The sequence below is a fragment of the Heloderma suspectum genome, chromosome 4, assembly GCF_057233095.1.
Source record: "Heloderma suspectum isolate Gila_16-S chromosome 4, 16-S_ref, whole genome shotgun sequence".
Lineage (NCBI taxonomy): Eukaryota > Metazoa > Chordata > Lepidosauria > Squamata > Helodermatidae > Heloderma > Heloderma suspectum.
In genome coordinates, this window is record NC_139461.1 from 288,577,677 (window position 1) to 288,600,251 (window position 22,575).

General features: G+C 42.0%; 1 protein-coding gene across 2 annotated transcripts in view; it reads right to left on the minus strand.

The window, feature by feature from the left end:
- Nucleotides 1–1,395: 1,395 nt before the first annotated feature.
- The window catches only part of NFATC2 (nuclear factor of activated T cells 2), a 165,273-nt gene continuing 144,093 nt past the window's right edge, over nt 1,396–22,575 (minus strand). The window contains exons 10-11 of one of the 2 annotated variants that reach the window (XM_084854162.1): nt 13,853–13,938; nt 1,396–4,081 (exon numbers count right to left, since the gene is read on the minus strand). In XM_084854162.1, coding sequence (XP_084710288.1) covers nt 13,895–13,938 — 44 coding nt within the window. In that variant the 3' untranslated portion in view covers nt 1,396–4,081; nt 13,853–13,894. The remainder of the gene's footprint in view (nt 4,082–13,852; nt 13,939–22,575) is intronic. The other variant, XM_084854161.1, reaches the window with a different exon arrangement.

A 22,575-nucleotide genomic window follows, 5' to 3' on the forward strand; every position in this document is an offset into this window, starting at 1 on the left:
TGTAAACCTGATCAGAACTGTACATGCCTTTTCTGGCATATTAAACATGAGTGTCCAAAAGCACTATAAATCCGCCAAGGATTTGGTTTCCATCGCTGTTGTTTTGGTACTTAAAGCCATGCCTAAGTTGCGTCATATCTTTACATTTTTCTGCATGTTATGCTGGCTCATCTGAATCAAGCCAAGAGAAACAACTGTTTTTAAAGTGGCATTTCTCTGCAGGACGAACAGTGACCAAAACGGAAAAAGAACGAGAAAGAGAAAAAGGTCAAAGGATGTTTTGTCTACTACTTTACTTGACATAAAAATGACTCCAAGATGTGATCTGAAAAATAGATGTCAAGATGGGGTCTGAGAATTTGTTGTTCAAATGACTATGAATTGCACAACTGACTTTAAAGGAAAATTTCAAGAGCAATTGAAAAACATATGATGAAAACATCAGTCCTAGCCTACAGTTGGGTCATCAGGTTGCAACCTGGGGAATCCCCCTTTCCATTTGCATCTGCTGCTGCCCATTCCCGCCCACTGCCTTTTCATCCTCTCCTGCCCTTCCCCATCTTTTGTGAGGTACTCCTATAGTTCTCCATCTTATACCAAACAGGGGAGGGTAAAGACAAAAAGACTGGGGGGTGGGGGGCCTGAACGACAGAAGTCAGCAGCAGATTTAAAGATAAAGGGAAAATCTCTAGGTTGCAACCTAGCAATCCTGCCTCCAAGTCAGCTCAACATACTTTACAACAAAACAGTAAGTGGTTGGCCGACTGTTCTGTTGTATGGAAAGTTCAATTTTTTCAGTTCATGAGGAATTATGTGGCTTGTGTTCAAGCAGTTTTGTACATCTGCTGAGCTGCCCCTGCAGAGACAGCCTAAACTTGTGTCAACCTTTCCTTGGGCTTTAAATGTTCTACCATGGTAATATTTAAATGTAAACAAGCAGGTGAGCAGAGACATTTTGCTGACTCCATCTTCTTAGATAGGTCATCACTTTGGTAAATTTTCTATAAGATCTCTTAAAGCTTTTGATATTATGTTAGCAAAATGGTTACTTACTACTTATCAGTTATGTTATTATTAGCCCTTATACTATCCTGCTGTATGCAACTATATAATTTTCCATAGTTTTTTTTTTCTTTACAGTGCCAGGAAAACAGTGTCATATTGCAAAGAAGAGAGCATGAGACTACAACTACAGACTTCTGATATTACCCACATTAAGTTTTAACTGTGATTCATACTCACCAGCATCATATATTCTAACCATGTATATTTATCAGAAATTATACTTGGCTGATGTAATGATGGACAGTGTGGCTATTTAAACTGGTGAAAACATACTTGGCTTTTGGGGGCAGGGGCTTTTGTTTCTCATTTGCCTTCTTTTTTCTTTTTTTTGAAGAGACAGACTCTTTATAAGTGTTTCCCCTGCTACTTTTGGTGTCTTGCTAAACAAGTTGCATTTTAATTTCAGTATTGCTCCTAGGTCTGACAAGAAAAATTAATGTTATAGCTGTTTCTGTGTGGTCTCACTCTTAAAACAGAGACACACTGAAATGTAAAGCCTTTGGTGGGAAGTCTAACTCTCGTCTAAATTTGTATGGGTCTGGTAATTTATGACTTAATCATCTAGTAGGGTGCTATGCCAGCATAACTCCTGGAATCTAGCTATCTTTGGCAGTATTGCATAAGTGCATCCATGCAGATGAACTGGTCCCACTTTCTGTGCCCATATAGATACTGGCACGCTGGGGGAGGGATAAGGCCAACAGTATGAAGAGAAAGGTGCCAAGACTACTACAAATCCATTATTAGTAGAGCTGAAACAACGAGAAGTTGTTATAGCTCTGTGCTGTAGTGACAATGACTCCTGCCTATTGTTTGGAATGGCCAGAGAATATGACATGGTACTTCCTTCTTTTTTGTTCAGCATGAATTGTGGGGAGAATCAAATTGTTAGGGTTGGGTCTAGGATCGGCCTTCCACAAGAGGAAGGGCTCTGCTTGCAGAAAGTTTCTCTGCCTGGTTATTGGGGATCCCCGCACACCACAGCGCACCCCATTCAGCAGGGTCTCCTGACTCTATGTGTAGTATTTTCAGGGGGCTTGAGGGGCTGCCATGGGAAGGAGGGGACAGGGAAATCCACTTCCCCCAGCACAGTTGATCCAGCGTAAATCTGGATCCAACCCCTAATCAGGAATTTAACAATAGGTTTACTAACTCTTTAAGAAGTTCATTTGTCGGAGAGTGTTTGAGTCAATCTACACATGCTGTTAAATTATGTGGTACAGAATTCTTGGGACTGTGCCAGTTCAGACTGCAGATAGGAGACTGCATGTTTGATAGGAGACTGCATGTTTGAATGCTCCTCCATAAAAAATAACCTGTGGAAAACTAGTATATCAGATAGAAGGCTATTGCAGCACCGTCCTCTCAACATGCTCCTTTTCCATAGGCAGGGAAATATTGTGGAGAAACATTCAAACATCCAATCTCCCATATGCAGTCTAAAAAGATGTGTACAGTGACCCTCACTTTCCAATTCTGCACTAGACCAAGTGGCTGAGAAAGGAGGTTGGCTAAACTACCACAGATATGGTACAAAGGACACCAAACACGCTGTGGTTTCTCTTTGCAACAGAAGTATTAGAGAAGCCAACCTGCAAGCTGAGTACATGTCGATAATCCTTGCTAGGAAATTTAAACATCCTTCATAGAAAAAAAAAAAATCCACCACTGTTACAACCTAATTAAGAAGGATCCCTGAGATTTCTGGGCATGTTGCTAGCTGCTGTAATAAGGACCAAAGCAGGAAACCATCTATGGTTTAACCATTTAAGTTACTTTGCAACTCACATTTCCTATGAATAAAATTGTGGCATCTTTTAGGGATACCTGCTCTTGAGATTTTTACTGTGACTTGAGATATGATGGATCTACAGAAGTCCGTCTGTTAAAATATGGCTGCAGGTCCCATTTCAAGTTGAGATAATTATAACAAACAACATTTCTGTCCTTTGTAAGGCTGGGATGGAACTTAAAAGACATCTGTTTATTCCTTTTGGGTACTGCATGCGAGACATTAATAGGAAATTGAAGGCACACTCCTGCCAAGTCCCACTGATTTTAAATGAAGCTTAAGCAGAGACTCAAATCTCTTCTAATGAAATCAATGGGCCTTCAACATTCTTTTTTGGCTGTATTGTGCCTTGAATTTTCTTCTAATCCGAATCAGTCAATATGTGGCTTCAGTGCATTCTGAGATCAGAGCAACAGTATGATAAAGCCACAATCCAGAAAGCTGCTTTACAGGTTCACAATCAATTGTGCCCACACAGTGTAGCTTTCTTCCTTTTTCCATTACAGCAGCCCTCCTGTGCTACATGACAAGTTGCTTTCAAAACTCCAGACTCCTCTGTTTGGATAAGAACAAAAGCCATGCTGCATGCACAGATTGGTTCCCTTATAATTTTTTCTGGCTTAATGTTTGTGCATTATCTTGTCTGCTTGTGCATTATCTTGTCTGCTTGTCCATTATCTTAGTAATTTGATGGTGGTGGGGATCTGATCGTTCTAGAAACCTAAGTCATGATTTTCTGTTAAATTGGCTACTTTGTAATTCATCCAGCGTTCACAGCACACATATAATCCTACTTTACTTCAGCATAGGTTTCTGGATTGATGCCTTCTTGTTTTCTTCTTCTTCTTCTGTTGAATAGCTCTTTCCAGTGTGTGTGTGTGTGTGTGTGTGTAGCCATATTAATAAGTTGTGTGAGGCACAAGCATTACTACATGAGAACAACATGATCTTTGGACAAAAGGAAGAGTGTTCTTTTTGATGTTTACAGTGAGAGGTGCCGAGTTGCTTAGTCAAAGCTGTCAGTTTGATGCCAGTGCATTGTTCCTGGTGTTGAACCGGTGCCTTGAGATGATCAGTTAAGGAAGCAGGAGGCTGACAGGGCAGGAGAAGAATCTAAGAGGTCAGGTACGGAAGCATTCAGTAAAAGTTGTCTCGCAAATCTCTTCTTCTATGTCTGACTTCTGGCAGGGAGTCCAGAAAACTCTTTCCTGATAATTTCGTTAACTGTGAAGGAAAAGAGGAAGGAGATTAAAGGGAGGAAGGAAAAGCAGGGGATTAAAGGGAGCCCAAAATGATGTCTTCAGTGTGGTTTGCTGTTAAGGGCAATTCAGACAGCCAGTGTGGTGTAGTGGTTAGAGGGCTGGACTAAGACTACAAAGTTCTGGGTTCAAATCTAGGCCATGAAGTACAGCCATGAAGCTCACTGGGTGGCCCTGGGTCAGTCAATGTCTTTCAGCATAACGTAACTCACAGGATTGTTGTGAGCATAAAATGTGTGCACGTGTGCGTGCATATGTGTGTGTATAGGGAGAGGGAAGAGAACCATGTGCATTTTTTCCTGAGCTCCTTGGAAGAAAGGAGGGATACAACAGGTAATGTGATGTAATAATGCATCTTTTCAGCATCTTATATAAATAAAAGCTCAATGCAGGTGTAATGCTGTTTGATTACCTAGCCTTATTTTAGGTGATCGGGCAAAGGTGGGCAAGTTGTGGCCCTCCAGATGTTTTGGCCCACAACTCCCAGCCAGCATAGCCAGTGGTGAGGGATGGAGGGAGTTGTCAGCCAAAACATCTGGAGGGACACAACTTGCCCACCTCTGTGTTAGGCAGTGTGCTGTTAGTTAAGATGTGCCTTGCAAGCATGTACTACTCATGGGCATTCTCTTTCTCTTTCAGGTTTTGGACCAACTGTGGTTAGTGTTAACATCTGCACTGTCATTTTCACTACCTATAGTTGGCACCAAACCACAGAGGATATGGTGGGACAGGACAGGATACAGTAGATGCACTTCTGCACAGAGGCAGCTGCTTCAAAAGACATTCTAGGTGCCATGAAGGCTGGCAGAATCACAGGCAGGCGGATCTGACCCATAAAGTGCAATCTGTCTGCATCACTGTGCAGCTCCCATTAATTTCAATGGCCTGTGCACAGGAGAACCTTCCAATGCATTGTGACTCATGTTAATTTGTGGAAGGGGTTCAAAATATCTCACATCAATGTGATCAAGGATTGCCCTCAAACTGATGCAATGTTGCATCACAAAACATGACATGAACATTAACTGAAAAACATCAATTCCCAAGACTGAGATGTCCATGGAAGCTGGGTATGAATGGGATGCTGACTATGAATGGGATGCTGACTATGAATGGAATGCTGACTAGCTTGCCTTGATCCACCAGCAGTATTTTTTGTATGTATGTATGTATGTATTTATTTCTATACCGCCCAATAGCCGAAGCTCTCTGTAGCCATTCTTTTCAGACAACTCACACCTGGGAGCTGTTAATCACATATATAATGCAGCATATCGCCAACTTTAACCTAAACTCTGAGCCAGGAACAGGTGAAATCTGTGCCTGTATATACTATACACAGCACTCATCCATCCCTCTCCACTGACCACTGAAAATCCTGCCAGGTTCCCTTCAGAGATTCCACCAAACATAGCCCACTAGGGTTGCCACTTACACATCACCAAAAAAGAGGACAAAAGAGGGTATATGTTTGCATAAAATTTGCATGTACTAATTTATATGTATAGATGCATATTTAGCAATAAATAGGGATACAATATATCTCACCACAGTGGGGAAGACTGTGACCAGGTGACCTTCAGACAGAGGGCTGACTTTGTAAATTACATGGCCACCCTATTGCCCGCAGACTGGCAAGCCTATCTATGCAGCCTTAAGAACTTCTTCAAAAAAATACAACACCACTTGGTGGATTGTCAGGATGCTGAATTCTGAGGCCATTACCCAAACCTGAACTTTTCCTAACTGCTGCAGAATAAATGCAGTCCTACCAATGACTGCATGCCTCTCCCTGACATGAAAAGAGGCTTACAGTATAAAATACCAGAAACCTTCACAATTTTGTTATGAATAAAAAAATCCATCACAGCCAGCATTTTCAAAATTCCATTGACAAATTTGGTACTAGCAGTTTCCTTTCAAACTTCAGAAGGAAGCAACAGAATTGAAGTAGGAAGAACCCCATGGACTATTATTATATTTCCAACACAAACAGGATTTTTCCACATTGCCCGGCCTGTATGCAAAGTCTCCAAGTGATAGAGAATATACACAAGTGGCTACTGTCAATCAATTAGTGTGAGAATTAGCTGCTCAATTATGTATTCCACACTTGGGGGGACTACGCATACTACCCGTGCAGTGTAGAAAAACAACCTTCTGATCACTTCACATTATCTCGCATTCATTGGTGATTTCTCAAAGTTAGTGGGCGATATGCAATATTCCCTTCCGGTGGTGTCAACTAGTGCACATTCTCTGGGCCTTCATGTGAATGTCCACAATTACTGGTGTTTATGCACATTTTCCAGTAAGCTCACAGCAATCACAATACACATAAAAGTCCAAACCATTGAGCATAACAAAAAAATATCAGCACAAGAACACAACTAATTAAAAAGTAATGCTTTCATTTAGAAAATGAAGAAAATTAGAAGCAAACAGCAACTTGGGGATAGGGATTTTCAATGAGAAATAGTTAAATCACCTTCCCCTGTGTGTGGCCCTTTATCCAGGTGCCCAAACCTCCAAACACTTGATGTTCATTGATCAGGGAACAGAGGAAGAATGGGAAAATAGCTTCAAACCCTGGCTTCAGAGTCTGTTTTGTTAGGGGTTCAGTTGTAACAGGAAGCTTTTTCTTCTTTGTTTGTTTCTGGTTAGTTAGCTGCTCCTGCTGGTAGGAGGAGTCAAGCGGGGGTGATTCGGTGGTGTGCGCAAGCATGCTGCTTGTGAACAATAAGCCAGAATTCTCAACAATGCTGGCTTAGCGTTACGTCTGAATGTAGCCAATGTATAAGCAGGTCTTGAGGGCATTTTCATGCTTCTGTCTAAAGCAGTCTTCCCAAATCTGGCGCCCTCCAGATGTGTTGGACTGCAGCTTCCATAATTCCCAGCTGCATGGCCATAACAGAATTATGGGCGTTGCAGTCCAACACATCTGGAGGGTGCCAGGTTTGGGAAGGATGGCAGCATGAAGCAGCATGTTTCAATCAAGGTTCTGTGAAACGCTTTGATTTTGTGAACATTCCCTGGGGCAGGGGTCCCCAACCTTTTTGGACTGATGGGCACATTTGAGAAACCACTGCGGGCACTACCACAGTGGATGTGGCAAGTCACACAATGGCTGCCATGGGGGCCTGGCTAGTCAAAAGTACACTACAGATCCGGGGAGTGGGGAAAGAAATAGTGAGGCTGGAAGCTAGGAGGGAGGGGGAAATAGCAAGGCAAAAGGGTAGAGGGGAGAGAAAGAACAAGACTAGAGGCTAGAAAGTGAAAGAAGACTGCCTTAACATTTTCCAAGGTTTTTCTTAAAACAATCCTTTTTAAGGGGGCAGGGACCTCTATCCTAGGGTTTCTCCAAATGTTTAGGGCTTCCCACCTCAGGCAATTCACCAGGTTTCGCACTGAAACGTTCATGAACTCTGAAACTGACATTGATTAGAGTTCTTACATTTCTGATTGTTCAATGCTATTGAATTATATTTCAAGTTATTATTATTAATTAGTGCATACATTGAGCTTTCCAGTTTTGTAATTGTTAAATAATTTACTTATTACCAGTTTTTTATTTTCTGTTGTTGATTAAAAAAAAATGTGTGTGATACTGTGTGGGGTGTCCAGTATGATGACATGTTACAGAGGTTCCTTGACCAAAAATTAAAAGGTTGAAAACCAGTGAACTACAGACCCTGGTAGTACATTCCATGACTGGGGTAAAAGGCAAAATTTCAGTACAAAGATCCATGTCCTCCAAAGTACCGTGAACCTTTCCCTTGTAACAGTGGTAGGCAACTCATGGCCCTCCAGATGTTTTGGCTTACGACTCCCATCAGGCCTAGTCAGTATAACTAATGGTGAGGGATGATGGGAGTTGTAGGCCAAAACATCTGGAGGGACAAAACTTGCCCACCCCTGCCCCATAAATATGTGTGAATAGATGTGTTAAAAGCTGTGGTCTTATCCACACTTGCTCCCATTGAATTCTGTGGGACTTCTCAGTAAACGTGTCGCAGGACTGTGCTGCAAACATGATTAATGTACCGCATCCCATTCGGATTACAATCCAACATATCAGGCTGTATCTCTTTATATGTGTGTGTTTGAGGAACTGCTTTCTTGTGTCTTTAAAAAGACAGCTGCCTCAAGAAAGCACATTTGCTACCAAGTCTGCTGGCTTCCTGGAACACTGCAGTGTAAGGGAGCAGCCAGTGGGAGGTGAAATTGATCTAGTTTCATGACAAAACTGAAGGCTGAAACTTTTTTAAAAGGCTTCCTGTTTTCTCTACCCAGGAAATGAGAAGAGCAGATCTTCAATGGAAATTTTTCAGTCTCTTGAGCGCTAAAAATAGCAGTTAGGTAAAAAGAGGTGGGCACCAACCCTAATGAGGGAGTGGAGGGTCATTTCCTTTCAGTAAACAAGTAGGATGAAGCTGCAGGCTGGTTTATTTATCAACACATTTGTTCACATACTTAAGTATATAAAGAAGGGGGGAAAAACCCTGCATTGTAGGGACATTTCCTTTTATTTAATAAAATCAACCTGTTTGGAAATGTGACATTTTTCCTGTTAGAATGCACTGTGACAAGCCAAAAAAGAAAAGAAAAAAGTGTATGTGTGTTGGGAGTGGGGGAGGAAATGGCTGCGTGGGATTAACATTTTAAATCTGAGTGAAGAAAACCCCTACTGGATTAAAAACAAAACTACATTCACTTCATCAAGTTTACTGAGGCAAGTGCTTCTGGGAATAAAAAAAAAAGCACAATTCAGAGTAGTGCAGCCTTATAAATAAACCCACAAAAGTTACTGTCTAAAAATGTTTACTAGCCTGCTAAGAGGCTAGTTCCATGCATTTTCATGCTGGCGTCAGAGGAAGAAGCGCCCCCCTCCTTCTGTGGCCACCATGGAAACATTTAAAAAGAATGCTTTGACCCTCTTTTATGAGCCTGCTTGGTTTCTCTGCAGGTCATGGAGGAAGGGGTGGAAGATCCATCCCTCCTCCACCATGGAATTCCATGCACTCACCTGTATAAAATTCTGAGTCGCCTATGGCGACCAGGCAAATTGTTAAATACAAGGCTAGTGTAGTGATCCCTATTTCTAGAGAAATTAATCGAAATCAAGTTCTGTTCATTTCATTGAGTTGCAGTTCCACTTAATTTCTTTTGGGCTGTATCCACAAGACGTAATTCTGCACATAGGTATGCAAAAGTAAGGCCTCATTGAGGTGGTAAACTTCTGGGCTGTACCACTCCAGATTGGAGATGGAAATTTATATAACTGAATGCTGCTCCATAAAAAAAAAATACCCTCACAGATAGAAATCTAGATGTCAGGGAAAAGGGTTCTAGCCTAGCTCACATGGTAGCTTTCTCTGTATAATGACTTTTTTTCATAAGGGAACATTGCATCCCATGAACTATAATTGTGTGCAGTTGTGTGCATACGCACACACCATTTCAAAAATTCCTTTTGAGTGCAGAAGTCCGATGACTGTACGGAGCTCCCTGTCCACAAGGATTGTCCCACTGATTTCAGTGGAGAGCTGCCCCTCGTCTGAAGTGAATGGGGAAACTTATTTTTGCAGGATGACCACAAGCTCACAGGAGCACAGTTGTTGACAGTGAATACACTAAAAGGATGGCAACATCTTCTCTCCCTTGCAAATATGAATGACCCTATACTGTGCATCCTGACAATACTGTGAAGTTGTCTACAAAGCACCAGTGTTTTCCAGCACAATCCTCAGTTTACTTGGAAGTAAGTCCAAATTCAGTGGGATTCACTACTTCCTAGAAAGCATGCTTGGGATTGCAGCCCGAAGATGCCTTAATCTGTGTTACGACATGTCACAGAACATTGAGGGAGTCTGTTGGACCAACAGATGCCTGGATAGTCAGACAATCCAGTTCTGCGCACTGTGGCAGATCCAGCATATGTCTTCTTGTGATTATTTTAGCACTTCTATTTGCAACAGCAATGCTCTCAGTTAACCAAGAAACAACACATGTATTAACTGTAATGTGCAGGATTGAGCTAATATCTCCAGTGGTCATCCATTGCTGGTCACAGCCCCAAACAACTCATCCCCAGTGCTGATTGGACATGTGGAAGCTGATTGGACCATTAAAGTGGCAACATGGACTTGTGCTGCAACTTTGACAAGGGGCTTTGGAGAGCGTGGTTGATTAGATGCAAATGCTTAAAGCTGTAGACAACCACTGTAAAGCAATAGTTTTGTAACTTCTCTAGGCTAATTTCCCCAGAGCTGACCAAGACCTGAGACCTACACAGCCAGGCTTCAAGGTTTAAGCATATCCTAAATTTCAGAATATGACTGGCAGCATACTTATCTAAATCTGTGTGCCTGAATGCATTTCACAGGCGGCTGAACTGCAATGGCGTGCCAGGGTGTGACAGACGAATAGGCTGCACACTGGTGTGTTACTGAGCTCTGAACCGATATTAAATCCTGATGCGATTGCTGTGTAATTAGAATCATGGTGCCAGCATACATTCAGAAGTCAGTGTTGGCAATGGGTTGATCTATGCCATATGGATCCCCCCCATTATTTTTTACAATAATACAATGCAACTCAGGCTGAAAGCTTAAATCAGTTTTGGTAGATTATTCAACTCATGTTTGGCTGATTAACAGGTAGGGGCCAATTTTAATTAGCAACAAATTTTACTTGATGGAGCAGCAAATTAAGTACATGTTGATTTTTAAATTTCTTTTTATAGGAAAAGCAAAAGCAAATATTAATATAGCGTCTAGTTGTGTCTAAACAAAAAGTTTTTTGTTTATTATACTCTAAGTTATCTTATATTTCTTTCATTATTTCAAATACAGCATCTCTGTTGGGGTTTTGGTAACATGCAGATTTAATTAAACTGGCAAAAAAGGCAGATGTCTAATTAACTACACATTCTTTAATTGGCTAACAAGTTTTATATGTAATGTTTCCTTCCGCTGTCTGCTCTATTGTAGTGTGCTGTGCAGTGCATGCTACATACACACCTTGAATGAATCATCAATAGCCCTATCTTCATCTAATCCCTTTTCGAACTAATTTTGAATGCATCCTGCAAGTCAAATAACCATTGTTTGTGTGTGTGTGGGAGGGGGAAGCATATTGTTTTTAAACCTGCTGCACGTTCTTGTCTTGTCTTGTCTCCCCCCCCCCCCCACCCTTGGTATCATATGAAAGAGTAAACAACTGTTCCATATTCACTTTTTCCAATCTGTTCATATTTTTATGTATTTTTGATGATTGCACAGCAGATATCTAGAGCTTCTTATGACTCATTCTGTCTTTGCAGTGGAGGGGAAAGGGGGTGGGGATGGTGGTGAAGAGTCCAAAAATTCCTGAGGCCTGAATACTGCGCTTTGATTCTTGTAAATATCTAATAAAAATGTGCCCTCATTTAGCCAAATGGCTGGGAAGACATCCAAAAGATTAAGATAATCAGAGGTTTAGATACAGGGGAGTGCTGTGTACATAAGGTTACACTGCAGTGGGCAACATATTTTGAAAGAGGGTGTGCACCCAAGAACAGCCTGTATCCTTGAATATAAGCATATGCACACAACCCAACCAGTATGATGTGCACATGGCATCAGTTAATCCCTTTCAGCATTCACCATGCCTTTATACACTGGTGCAATTGCTTTGGCATGTGCAAAACAAACTAGAGACCTAATCTACGTTTGGTAAGCTCCAGCCATTTTCAGAACCATTCCAATGGAAAAGTAAATGTGGCTTGAGTTGCGATTACTGAGCATGTTCTGAAGTTGTCCTGCAACCTCTTCAACATATGCTTCACAGATTGATTCATAATCTGTGAATTATGAATCACAATCAACCAATTTGATTGTGTAAATTCAGTCTAGACCAGCGTTCCCCAACCTAGCATCCTCCAGATGAGTTGGACTACAACTGCCATAATCCCCCAGCCACGGGAGTTGTAGTCCAATACGTCTGGACAATGCCAGGTTGGGGAAGGCTGATCTAGACAGTGCTGCATAGCTGTAATTGGCAGATTAATTTTTCCCCTTCCCAGTTAATCATCAGGGTTGAGACTGAACATTAAGAAGAGACCTGCTGGATCAGACAAAGAGGCCATTTAGTTCACAGTCCTGTTTCCCACAAGACCAACCAGATGCCTCTGGGAAGCCAAGAAGCAGGGCTTGAAGGCAGTATCCCCCCGCCCCCCTCGCAGCAATTGATATTCATTGAAAGGCACTGCATGCCACTATACAAGTCATGCTGGCTTGCACCTCCTCCCTGTACCAAATTTGGTAAAATTAGACACTTAAAAGATGGCTTGAAAATTGTTTGCAAACTCAGAGCCAACTTTGGGAATGAGTACTCTCTCTGCTTACCTCCTCCCCGCCCCGGAGGAATTTCCCCCTTCCCCTGCGGGTGTTAATTATGGTTTCATATTTCATGCACACTGAAGCAAACCAGGGTTAATGCAAACCATAGTTTCCTTGTAAACCAGAGAATTGCAGGCCAAAACAGACATTACTTTAATATGTGTTAAGTTCCCAATCCAGTTCACAGACCCCTGCACCTACTCTAGTATAAAAAATGGGGAAAAAATAGATGTAGCTGCTACACACCCATTTCAAGTAATGTCTGTTTTGGCCCTGCGAGTCATACCAGACATGATGGTGGCAGCTACACAGTTTAGTCATGTGTCTGTCCTGCTCATGTATAAAGCAGGGGTGGGGTGATATCATTCTTATATCAAAAGGGGTGTGCAGGTTAGAGGAGCTAACCCTTCCTCATTATACCACCAGTGCTTAAATTGCAGGGGGCCTTCTCTTACCTTTTATAAAATCCCTCGTAGCTGTTGTTTTCAGAAGGCTATAGGAGGCATAATTTGGCTAAAATTGGGGGTGAGTTAGGAGTACAGCTTGTGGATTTTATTAAGGGCCTTCCTACCTTCGCCCTTATGATTTGAGCACCATCTACCTCCTCACACTTTGTCGCCTCAGGCACATTTTGCCCTGCCTAAAGTAACAGCATAGCTCCTTGCAATACTGGCATGGCCCCACATTTCTGGGTTGTTACCAGAGTAGCATACAAGGGCCCTGCTGCAGAGCCATAAGTTAGGTCTGTGTAAAATGGGAGTAATCATGACTAACTAAGGCTTATCTATTTGTTGTACAATGGGGTGGGGTGGGGGGTAGATGGACTACTGTAGCAGCAGCTGGATCAAGCCCCTAGTTCATGGCAAAAGAAAAAGTTATCTGCTTTATAGTCTACATTCTCCTCTCTGCACTATGCTGCTAGATCGCAGATAAGAACCCCTGCCTAAGCACAGAAATGAATTGGACTTTTGGAGACAAAATGAGTTTCACCCATGCATTAAAGAACTCAGTGCAGAGGCCCAATAAATAGCAAAATGATTCTGGAGGTGGAGTGGGTGTGGGAAATACATTCATTTTTTGAAAATGTTTATGACATACCACACAAACTCCAGATCCTGATGATTAAAAGAAGGGGCAGCTACTACTGGTAAATTTCAGGGATTTTAAACAGCGCATGCGACCCGCATATCCCCCCCCCCAACTGCATTTTCCCTACCCACCAAATATTAGAGATTTCTGCAATCAGCCTTTCAACCGAGCAAAAACCAAAATGACATTTACAGAAGAAACCCAAATTAATCAAGAAAGCTTAAGAAAAGCTGCAGCTAGACAAAAGTCAGGAAAATGTCAATTACCTTGGACTTTGATTGCTTGGATCAAAAAACAGTCATTCTGTTTCATATAATGTTTTGTATCCAGCTAAGGTGTGTATCTATCAGCTCTGAAAAAGATTTGCAAAACCATTTTTGAGAAACAAATGTAACCTTTGACCCTCCTATAAGGTCAAATGTTACAATGCTTGGTGTCTGCTTCACATTAAATGCTAAAACATGAATTACTTCCCTATATACACCTGGACTAAGCAACCAGCATTCACACAAATTGCTTGAGACAGCAGAGGGTACACTTAAAGTACCTTTCCTGGGTTTCCATGTTCCAGGTACTCTGTGTAACCAGGATGAAAAATCCATGAGAACATACAAGTTCAGTGTTAATAGGCGGTAAACAGTAGGTAAGTCTTTTACTTTGAAGATGTGATGTAGTTTTCTCATTGGATTAAATTGTGCATGATTTAAAAAAAAGATTTATTTCACTTACAGGTGTATCAACTACATTTTATGTGAACATGTAACCTACAAATGCCTGATTTGCAAAACAACTCAATTTTTACAACCCAACACAATGCCTTGAGGACTGGAGCTGTAATTTAATAGCCGGCCTTAGCATTTGCTCACATTTAGTATGACATACATCCCACATATGTCTTTCCCTCACCAGTGAGCAACTGCTCTCTGTCCCACAAACACTGACATCAAGGATCTGAGCTTCTTTCTAGGCTAGACGGTAGGAATCTCATGCACATCTGCACCTTCACACCTCTCTTTAAAAATGAAGCACTTCTCCCACCTCCACTGATAACATTCTGAGCACATGTTTTGAAACGTTTAATGCTCATAGGCAAGTACTCTCTTTAACCACCACTAAACCATCAGTAAATCTTATACTCTATCCTCACTCACTTTCACCATTGTACATTATCATTCTGAATCATGATCATTTTACTGCTTAAACCAAGCCCCTGCCCCCACACACTCTGCCTTTCTGTGGAGTCCCCACTGTTGCTGCCGAATTTGCAGCAGTGCAGTAGCAATGGCAAAAGGGCTTATTTAGCTTCCAAACAAAGCTAACTGGGGGCTTTTTTTGTGGCCTTGTCACCAAACCTCAGTGGCAAACTGCAGATTTATTTCCTGCCCCTGCCACCATGGTGCTGAATTTCAGTGATGAATTTGGCTGGGTGGCTTGGAGGCAGAGGTGCAGCCCCTGGTGGGTTCTAGGAGGGGTGAATTGGCCCCTGGAGATTTACCACCCCCGGCCTAAACTTAAGCATGCTACAAGTGGCACAAATCTAAAAACTACTAGGGGGAAAAAGCGAACAACTCCTTTTTTGTGCTCTGGATATAATTTCTATGTCTTATCACCTGAGAGAGTGAGACAAAGACTGCCGGCATCTTTACAAAGGTTCTCAACACATGACCTCATCTTCAGTTCCATTTTGCTTTTCTTGTCAGAACTCTTTAAAATTCTATTGCACTTGTTATAACAATATTTGCTTTGACAGAAACATTAAATGGAAGTGACCTATTTTATAATAAAAATGCATTGCCAACCACAAAGCTCTTTGCTACTGCGGTAGAAACGCCATTAATTCTTCCTTTTCTAGACATCTTCTTCCAGTCTGTTAATGCACCAGCAGCTTTTAAATTAAGGGTTGCCTGAACATTGCTCAGAACTGGTCCCTGTTCCTTTAAAACACAGGTGAGCAACATTTTTGGCTCTGAGGACTACATGCAATGTGGGGCAGGAGACACACACGTATGCATACACATGTGCACACAAACATCTAAGCATGCAGTGATGGGAATATTCAAATCTCCCCTCCCTACTCACTAAGACCAGGGGATGGGGTGGGTGGGGTGGTGGTGGTTCAGACTGCATTTCCACGAGGTTATTAGTCATCTGCATCAGGAATGCTGGGGGGAGAGCAAGGTTAAGACTCCCCTACTCCAGGAAACCTGATGCAGGTCACTGTTAAATCTCTCCATCCTCATCAGCCATCCTGTTACAGATAACTCCAAGCATCCCTGACCATTGGCCATGCTGGCTGGGATTGATGGGAGCTCCAAAATATCTGGAGGGCACGAGGTTAGGGAAGGCTGGGCCAAAGTACGTGGCTCACCAATTTTTGTAAAAAAAAAGGGGGGGTTGAAGCCCCTGAATGCTGGATGAATCTTTGGGGGTGGGAAAAGCCTTAGAATTTGTTTTGGGAGCAGGTGGTCTTACTTTTAAATACAAGTGGCTGCAGGTCTGTCTTTCTTTCGAAAGAAAGAAAAAAAAAAAAACTTTGACCACCTCATTTTTAAAGGTAAGCCCTCCTGCCCTCCCGCTTCTTAGTATTCATCTGTCCCTGACAATCCTCTATGCACTTTTTCAGGGGAGAAATGATCTTGCAAAAGTGGCTGGCTGGCAGGAGAGAGGATATTTGGCCCAACTTTAGGTCAGACTATTTGTCCATTCTAGTCCAATATTGTTTACCCTAGCAATTCTCCAGCAAAACAGACAGAGGTCTTTCAAATCACCTGCAATCTGACCCTCTTCACTGGAGCCAGCGGGAATTGACCTGGGACTGTCTTCATGCAAAGCATGTTCTCTACCACTGTGCTACAGTTCATTCTTCCAAGGTTCCTGTGCAACTGGAACTCAAGCGGAGACAGAGATGCTTGCTCACAGCAAGATGCCTTCTCCTTATACACCCTGAGCTGGTGAGCTCTTTTTCTGATTTGCAGTGCCCCACTCTAGTTGGATACACAAATGGCAACAGCCCTGTCAATCATTAATGTCACACCTGAGCCTGTAAGAGATTAGTTGAAAAGTCATTATACTTCAGATGGCCAGAGGACTTTCACACAGTTAATCAGTGAAGGAAGGTACTGCGGGCATGCAGACTGCTTAATTCTCTGGAGACCTGGTTATAGGGATTTATTACTGTAAAATAGATGCAACTGTAAGACTAAGCAACAAATGGTGAGCAGGGACAAGGAGAAAACCAAGTTACCATCTAATCCTATGCATGTTTACTTGGAAGTAAGTCCCACTGAGTTCAATGGGATTTACCCCTAGGTAATTTGTGTATCGGATTATAGCTCTGCAATCAGAGAGCTAAAAGGGGCCTGAAGTTCATGTAGTCCAAACCCATGCCCTAAGGCACAACCTTAGCTCACTTTAACAAACTGCATCATCAGACTATAGTACCACACAAGCAGAGAAGCCCTATACAGACATTGTATGGATTGGTTCACATGCTTATGCTGCCAACGACCCTCCAAGGAATACCATCCAACATTCACAGACAAAAATGGAGACATGTTTATAACATCCCACTTCTCATATTAGTGCCCAGCCTTCCCCCTCCCCACTATTATATATCAAAGATTTCACCTTTTCACTGTATTAATTTACTATTCAAGTACCTATCTTCCACTGATTTAAAAGCTTATGGTATGTTTGTTCTTTTTGTTAGATATACTAGAAAAATTATTATCCTACAATAGGCTATCAAAAATTCAAAACATAGCTCAGGACCCGTCGTGTGTGAATTGGCAGGCTGCACATGCATCAATACTAGAGACGATGCATTGGCTTCCCGCTCTGAAATTGCCCTCTGGAGCAAGTTGAACCCTGAAGAATGAGAATTGTAGTAACTCTCATTAAAATTAGTTGGACCTTATCTGGAATACTGCATCCAGTTTTGAGGGACTACACTTTTAAGGAGCACGAAGACAAACTGGAACAGGTTCAGAGGAGGGCAATGAAGATGGTCAGGGAGTGTGGAAAAGAAATCATGTGAAGAAAGATTGAAGGTACTGGGTGTGTTTAGCCTGGAGAAGAGAAGGCTATCACAGAGGACAGGCCTAAATCTAATGGGCTTATGTTACTGGAGGGTAGATTTCAATTGAAGATTAGGAGAAATAACTTAATGGTAAGAGCGCTTCGACAATTGAACTTGGATGTCCGCTTATGCATTGCCAAAAAAAGAGGAAATGCATCATCAAAAAAAAAGGACAAAGGAGGGGACCAATTTGCGTAACACTTGCATATACTAAATTATATGCATAGATGTAAATTTCAAAGTAACTATAATTTAAATAGAAATACAACATCTCACCATAATGGGGAATATTGGGACCAGGTGATCTGTGTGCCTGCTCAATCTGCTGTCCAGGAGTTAACTTTAAAGATAGAGACCCATAAGAAGGGAGAGCAGGAGTCTTCATCTTTACTCTTTTCTTATGAGTCTCCCTTCTTATGGGTCTTATGGGTTTATCTTTAAACCAGACTCAGACTGGACAACTCTTCAAAGAGAGGACTGTCCTCTGATAGCTCTTCATATAAAGAACTGTCCTCTGTAAAGTAAGACACCTAGCCACCCTAAATGGAACCAGTTCTGAGCAGGTGGGCGGCCTCTTCCCCCTTGGAGGTCTTCAAGCTGATGCTTGACAGCCATCTGTCAGGGATGCTCTAGCTCTGGATTTCTTCAGTCACACAAGGGGTTGGACTAGATGGCCCACAAGATCTCTTCCTACTCTATGGTTCTACGTTGTTGTTTTTAAAAAAGCATACACTAAACGTGGACAAAACAGGGAAACTGATTTACTAGGGACAGAAAAGTAGGGACTGCCCCTTGAAAATAGAGAAAATTTGAGTTTATGCTACAGGTTTCAGTTTATGCCCTACATAAGACATGAATGCTCCATATTGAGGTTTACAAACATGGAGGCCTCTTTCACACAATTCTCTCCTCAAACAAAGAGGACAATTGTGCAAATTGTACTCCCATGTGGAGCACGTGCATCATGCTCTGACCTGGTTCAAATGTAACAGCAAGCCACTGTGCGTGAATTTGTTGGCTTGGCATTTTGCATTTTGAAAATTTAAGCTCTGGTGGGGACATGCCACAGCTTGGCATTACATGCAAACCTGGCGGGGCTGGGTTGATGGGGTGGTTAACCCATGGCCTGTTTTAGGGCCACAGGTGGTTTGTTAACCACCCCAACAACCCACCCTTGCCAGGTTCACACGTAACGCTAAGCTGCAGCGTGCCCCTCCTGCAGCTTCAATTTCAAAATGGCAGCCAGCACTGCACAGGAGAATTCATCCATGGTGGCTTCTCATTACATGTGAACTGGCTCTGTTACAGGCAGAATGGGGAGGGATGCACACCCACTCCTCCACCAAGGGAAGAGGATGGCCTGTCTCTGGATAAGTATATGACGTGGCCCCACAATCACATAATGCAAAAACAGGGTAGTAAACTCAAGCAAATGAGTGAAACCATATGCCAGTGGATAAACTAGTCTTTTTCCTTTGTTTTGGATGAATTGCATATATAAAACCATTGGAGCAAAGTTAAGAAACGTTTTGGGATATGCTGTTTTTGTATTTTTGGAGCCACAGTTAGTTCATTCTAACAGTAACACTGATAGGATCCAAAATGGTCCCATTTATATCTTTTTGGGAGGGTAATCTGTCCTTGTCAGGGTAAGGTTCCAAGTTGCATGCAACTCTTTTCTAGGCAGGGGCAGAGCCGCAGGACTTTTCTTCAAATGCAGAAGGGATCTGAGCCTCTCAAATCCTCAACAGAGCTATAACAAATATAGATTCATTCTGTCTTTAGGACCAATACAGGAATCTTCCTCACTGAGGGTGGAGAAACAAAGCGGTCCTGTGCAATTCTAGCATGTGGTATATTTTATTGATTTAGTTTTAAATAAAAAGTATTTCTAAAATACGATTTGGGGTGGGTTTTTTAAAAAGATTTTCTGAAATAAAACTTGCATTTTGCAAATGCTCATAGCCAGATGGTTTGGGTTGATGTTGGGGAAAGAACAAGCATGTGTGTCTGAGTCAAGCATTTGGCTCTCCCAGGTTGATAGCTAGAAAATTACAGAGAAGATATTAAATGTGTGTTTAATATTAGTTTCCATATGATTGAAATTAAGCAAAACATTTCCAAGTAGGGTATATTCATTCATGTGCTGACATTCTCAGGGAGTGGACACCATCTTACTAAACTGGAGAGTTTGGCTAGCCCCAGACACGCAAAAAGAACTTCACTGAGCTTCTGAGGCCCTTCTTACAATCCCAGCACTGACAAAGGGTGGGAACTAGGCAGAGGGCCATTTCAGTTGCGATGCCCTGATTATGGAATGGCCTCTCCAGAGGCAATGTTCGGCCCCTACATTGCCTGCTTTTAAATAGGCACTAAAGATGGGGGTGGAGGCAGGGGGTGGAGAGAGGGGTTGAATTAAAGCCCTCAGAATTGGCTATTGTATTGCTTCTCTCTGCTTTGCATTGTTTTTAAAATCCAGTCTTTTATTGTATTTTAATTAATGTGTAATTTTTATATGTGATATTGTCTCATCTGGTTTTGTTTTGCTATTAATTGCCTTGTGTCAGTTAATGGCAGGATACATGTTATTATAAATACATACATTTGGGGCAGGAACATTAATAGTGTCTGTCTTCCTAGTTAATTATTTATATCATATGTAGCATGAACAATGGACACAGTGCTGTATCGTGACTCCCTTGTTACAGCAGCTTCACAGGCTACCAGTCTGTTTCTGGGCAGAATTCAAAGTGCTGCTTATGACCTATAAAGCCCTATACGACTTGGTACCAGGCTACCTGAAAGACCACCTTCTCCCATATAATCCTGCCTGGGTCTTAAGAACTTCGGGAGGGGCCCTTCTTTTGACACCACCACCTTCAGAGGTGCATTTGATGGCAACGTGAGAGAGGGCCTCTTTGGTGGCCACTCACAGGCTGTGGAACTCCCTGCTAAGGGAGGCTAGGTTGGCTCCCTCCCTGCTGTCCTTCCGCTGGCAGGCAAAGATGCTTTTATTAAAGTAGGCCTTTGGTATGTAAGTGGTTCTATTGGGTTGGGTGCTGTTTTATTCTGTTACTGTTGTGTTTTAATCATGTTTTAATGTATTTGTTTTATTATTGTTTTAACTTAATTTATTTATGTATGATTGTAAGCCACCTTGAGTGCCATTTTCTCAGTAGAAAGGCGGGGCACAAATCAAATCAACTAAATAATAAGCATGAAGGCAGAGACTTTGTGTTACTGACCTTTGTAAGCCACCCCACAAGCTTTTTTTGTCTGAAAAGCGAGGTAAAAATCCTAATAACAACCACCACCAAAAATGTGGACAGCCAAGAGTAACTCGTTTTACTTTCAGAATCAAAATCCAGCTATGACAAAACAGTCATCATTGAAGTGCCGCCTGCAAGTCCCCCCTACACTTCCAGAAAGTGCTACAGCAGTAATTCAGCATAGTGCTCTTAAAATAGCAGTGACCTGGGGCAGGGCTGGCCTCAGGAGTGGCGAGCTGGGTGGTTGCGCATGGCGTCGAGCTGAGGGGGCTCCTAGCTTAGCTCAGTGGCTGTGTTTTTGGAACGTACTGTCTGCAGTGAGCTAGGGTGGCAAAAAGCCAGCGCCTCTAACCGTTCTTTTAAGGTTCTACAGGTTGTTTGGGCACTAACTGCAAAAATGATCTTCTTTCAATTAGCTTTAAAGTATGGTTCTTCTTCAATTTCCACTGTGATGTCATTTGCGCTAGGTAAAAATCAGTTGAACACAGCTTTACTTTAGGTCAGTGTTACGAACACTTAGCACTTAAATACTGTAAACACTATAAGCACGATATAACAAAATAAATAATAAAATAAAGCTGTAAGCTGTAAGAGGTTGGTTGGATACCTTTTTATTTATAACTTGTCTTTATTATTTTTAAAAGATAAAAATAATGGATATTCTAAAACAAAGAATGCTTACCAAAAGACAGGAACTGGTATAAAGCCAAAAAAATATATATTATAAGTAAAACCTGTGATAGTTCAGCTGTGTTGCACAGTGTAATGCCACTGCTCAGAATGTGGCTTTTTGAACTCTGGCTTGTACAAACTGTAGCACAGTGGCAGAGAGATCAAGGTTTTGAACAATGTCATTCTCATTGGACATCATACCTGCACCAGGCCCCATAAATCCCCTGGGTAGCCCTGAAAAACTGACTACTACGGCGGCGGGAGAGGGGACCAAAGGCACTCCTTGCCCAGGGAACTATTTATCCTGCTGGGGCTAGGGTAAGGTACACAACTCCCTCCCCAGAGTTCCTTCACATATAAGTTGGTGATTTCATTGCAGCCCCCAAACGCAAATTATCTGCGCAAAGATGGGATCAGTCACTAGAGGGAAGAGTGTGGCGCTTTCTGATGCAAATGGCCCAATAGCTAATTACTGTGTGGTCATGATTAATGGCAAGAGCAATTTAAGGAGACGCCACAGAAGACTGCAGGAATGTTTTTGACGTCAGTAAAAGATCTCATTGGCCAAGACTAATCACTCGGGTTTGCATTACAAATTTCTTTCTAAAAGAAATTTTAAGAAGCAGGCAACAAGTGGGCATATAAAAATATCCAGTATATTTGAGGGCTGTATCTATAACCTGATTATCATATCATTTTCTGACATGGAAATTCCCCTTAATTTTTTACATGGTGATAATATCTTCTGAAAAAAGGTGCTGGTGCTTACCTCTGCCTCCAAGGCTGGAGGCTGCAAATCTGCCCCAATGTCAGAGATGAGTGGGGATCAGCCATATTATTTAACAGTAAGGATGTAAACTTTTCACAAGCTCAGAAGCACAGCACTCTCTTCCTTATCATGACATTTATTTACTTATTCATAAAATTATTTCTGAGTCACCTTTCGGCTCAAAATGGGCCTGCAACTTAC